Genomic DNA, 3893 nt, shown 5'->3' with positions numbered 1-3893 from the left:
GACTCCTTCACGTATATATATCTAATTAATGGGAAAATAGGAAGAATCGAATAAAAGAGCTCATATATGCAAAGACTGTATGTACTCATTCTTCAATCTGCACACATCTATTTTCGACACAACGCACCGGCGCTTATACTCATATAGCAAGAGAACACCCTCTATGCCACAATCTTGATCGATGTTTGCACCGAAAGAAGTATCTCAATCGAGTTTAAAGCTTTCCACAAATCTAACAATCTATGCCTCTCAAGCGCATGCATCATTGATGAACCTACGCATTCATCATATTCCCGATTGTGATAAGTAACTAAAATTGGCGCAAAGTTGTACGATTGTACATATTTTGATCAAACTAATTCCCCTTAGTTTCCAAAGAAAACGTGGTAATTAGAAAACATGATGTGCAGGAATGTAGTTTATACCAGAATACAATGTTGAATGTATGACAGATAATATTACATATATCCGCGCGCAAACCCTATTACATGGAATACAAAATCGGTGGAGTACTCAAATTGGCGAAAGTTCTCCCTCTGTCTTTACCCACCTCGGTTCAGTAATTGGAATTGCATGCGCGTTCTCCGCTTAAAAACAAGAAAAGAAACCCTGGAAATCGCAAATTAGCACACCATCACATTTTATATTTAGTCACTCCTAATGAAGCTTCACATTTTCTAGGAAAAAGGAGCTCTCTGTGGAGCACTCTTTCTTCTGTTGCTGAGAGAGAGAACCATCCCAGGGAGGAACCCAGTGCTCTTCTTCTTCTTCTTCCTGATCAAGTGTGGATCTTCCGATGAAGAAGAACCTCCTTTGCACTGCAATGGGTTCTCCAATATGGAGTTTGGAGTGATCTGGCCATCTTCATCAACAATCTCTGATGAGGAGCTCTCCATTCTCAGTCCCTCGAACTGCGAGATCGCGAAATCAGACTCATCGAACTTGTATAAGATGCTTGACACGTCCTCCCCGGCTCGGCACACCAAGTAATCAACCTGGATATTATTGTTCATTAAGGGAAGGGCTAGGGCTAATGAATGATCTTCGAATGTACTTATTTAAATTCAACCATGTGAGGACATAAACGTTAAAAAGAGTTCCTTTTAGCTTTGAGCCACCAAGTTTTTTGACTTTTCTTGAGCACTTGTACCTTGCAGGAAAGTGAACAGAAGTGGAAAGGCTCTTGGAGAATTCGGTCGCAATTGAAGCAGAAGTTGGTAGATCCTTTGCAAGCTCTTGATTGTGCTCTTTGGCTTAGGAATATCACCTTGGCACCGTTGATTGTATAGGGCTGTAAGATAATCATACCTCATTAAAGTGTTCTTTTCTCTATGTAAGACCATGTCAACGAGTGTTCTATAGTTACAAAATTTCGACGATCACAAAATTTTCGTAAAAAGAAATTAATGCATCGCATGGTACTTTATTATTTCGCAATAATCAACATGCGTCTTGAGGACACTCGTGTATTCCGTAGACTATTTATTATAAAGAACAACATTAACTATTTTGAATTCACATGCATTTGAGTTGGCTTGTATAAACTAAACTTTCCACAGACTATATACTAAATAAATTCGTGAATATATCTTATGCTTTTTCTAAGAATCAAGAGGTCAAACTAGCACTGATCATAGCCACCAATTAACTTTATCTTCCAAGTTAATATGATTCACAATGAACGCAGCGCATACCTGAATGTAGGAGCAGTCGATCAACTTTTCCAGATCTCCCAAACGAATTACATCGTGATAAACATATCGTCTCACCTGTCACCAAAGTGTAATTTCAGTAAATTAAATCGCATTATTGTATGTCGAAATTGTCAACAACTTATGTTGTTGGTATGTGTTTTCAAAATTACAAGTCTATTTTTGAGTATACGCATGGACCATTTTTTAGTGACCTATTTATAAGAGGAGGGATTCTATTAAGTCTGAAGAGAAGCGACAAGATTGTATTTTTTTATGACTTTAGTAGATTTTATTGTTTACTCTTCTTCACTATATTGAAAGCATAAGCTCCTATTCTTAGTAATAGCTAATCAGTAACCTCGGGAGCTTGTCGACAAAGTGCTATTTGAAAACCTAGAAGATAACCCATTTCTTATCTAATGGAAGCTAAATCGATCAATAGTTGAAAACTATTGACACCCGAAATGAATATCATCCGGAAAACGTGACTACCGCGACATTAGAAAAGACATAGTAATTTTTCGCTTATCGAAATCACTAATTACACAAAAAATGAGAAGAATCGGCAGATAAGAAACCGCAAACTTAATTAATTTCTCAAAAGGTGCTTTTAGGGCATTCGTCAACAAATTTCTTATAAAAAAAATGCTTGTATAGAATTCTACCGATCTGTAATCATTCTCAACCTTGTTCTTTGTGCATTGATTGCATGGATCGAACATCAAGTAATCAGAAATTTGGGTTAAGAGAATTGGCCCTCATTTTTTTTGGTAGGTTTGGTTTTCTCAGTAGTTCTTTTTAGTATGAAGGCAATGTGCACCAAGCGAAAAAGCAAGAAAAGGGGAAAAAAAGAAGAGAAAAAGGGTTTACTGTATGGAGGAAGTGTGAAGTGATGGGATGGCATCACTACCAACTTCAATTATTGGTGAAACCAGGCAACAAACCTTCCATGCTAGGAAACAAATGCACTCATCCTTTCGCCTCATAATGAGGCCAAATTTCCTTAATTTAATATATAGTATATTTCGAGGTACTGAAATTAGAAAAAAAATTTCTGGTCAAACTTGCACTTTCAGTCTGAAAGCTACAGCACAGGAATGTTGCAGGGCCAAATACATGGATATCAATAAAGGAAGTCCACCGTATATGGGAAGAAACTAATTACATATTGAAAAGAATAAATAAATAAAGAGTTGCACAAAAACAAAAACCAATTTATGAATGGCACAACAAATAATACCACACATAATCTTCATGATTAATCTGGGACAAAACAATTACTAACCAACTAAAACTTAAATGAAAGTGCAGAAGTCAAACCCCATGTTCAGTTTGTTTCTTAAAAAAAAAAATAAAGATTGACGAAGTAATGCACGGGCAAAGTGGAAATTGCCATGAGCCAGATGATGTAAAACTTAGTGAGTTTGGACCAACCATGCAATTCATAATCATTTTGAATTTTAGCAGCTCTAGCTAGGTCTAAGCTGACAATTATCCTAGTTTTATTTCTTGAGTAGCGGGCAAGAAAAATTTCAGCAAAATAAACAAAGGAAGAAGAAGAAGAAGAAGAAGGATAACCAAAGTACTGTAGAAAATAGTATATGTCAAAACCCCAAAAGCAAATTAGGAGAACACTCATGAAACCTTGCACGGTGTGTTGCGCGATTATTTTTCCTCTAAGAAGAACGAGATAAACACGAAGAGATTACTTGAATGAGAAGAAGGGTTTCATGTTGAACAGAGCAACAGTGAGAAGAGATTGATTTCATACCTGAAGGAGCGGGTGGGAGGGGTGAGAAGGGAGGCAGTGAGGGCAGATGCTGAGGCAGCAGCGCAGGCAGAAGATGTTTTTCTCGCTCTTCCGTCGATCCTCGTGGAACCCGCAAACCCCGAAGAACTTCTCCCCCATCAGCCCCTCCAGCCACCCTCCCCCGCCCGATCCCTCCTCCTCCTTCTTCATCTCTCTCTCTCTCTCTCTCTCTCTCTCTCTCTCTCACACACACACACACACACACACACACAGAACAAAGGATGAAGAGAAACGAGAGAGGGTCCAATGAAGAAGATACTACTACCTAACGAATGCTGCCGATAAGCTCCTTCTCTCCCACTGCTTTGACTACTTTGACTACTTTGACTTGGGAGTACAGGAACGCCTGCGTGCGTGCGTGGGCGAGTACAATATTATTGAGGAGTGAT

General features: G+C 38.5%; 1 protein-coding gene across 1 annotated transcript; it reads right to left on the bottom strand.

The window, feature by feature from the left end:
• Positions 1 to 405: 405 nt before the first annotated feature.
• LOC115686342 (protein RGF1 INDUCIBLE TRANSCRIPTION FACTOR 1) lies at positions 406 to 3669 on the bottom strand. Its single transcript, XM_030611599.2, has 4 exons — positions 3466 to 3669; positions 1695 to 1769; positions 1151 to 1291; positions 406 to 995 (listed from the first exon to the last, which is right to left on the bottom strand). Exons 1-4 carry the CDS (start codon positions 3652 to 3654, stop codon positions 678 to 680), a joined length of 723 nt encoding a protein of 240 aa, XP_030467459.1. The 5' UTR covers positions 3655 to 3669; the 3' UTR covers positions 406 to 677.
• Positions 3670 to 3893: the final 224 nt, after the last annotated feature.

This window comes from Syzygium oleosum, unplaced genomic scaffold (genome assembly GCF_021117445.2).
Source record: "Syzygium oleosum isolate NSW1041296 unplaced genomic scaffold, Sole_v2.1 Sole_v2.54, whole genome shotgun sequence".
Lineage (NCBI taxonomy): Eukaryota > Viridiplantae > Streptophyta > Magnoliopsida > Myrtales > Myrtaceae > Syzygium > Syzygium oleosum.
The sequence above is the reverse complement of the archived record's forward strand: the minus strand, read 5'-3'. Positions and strand labels throughout refer to the sequence as shown.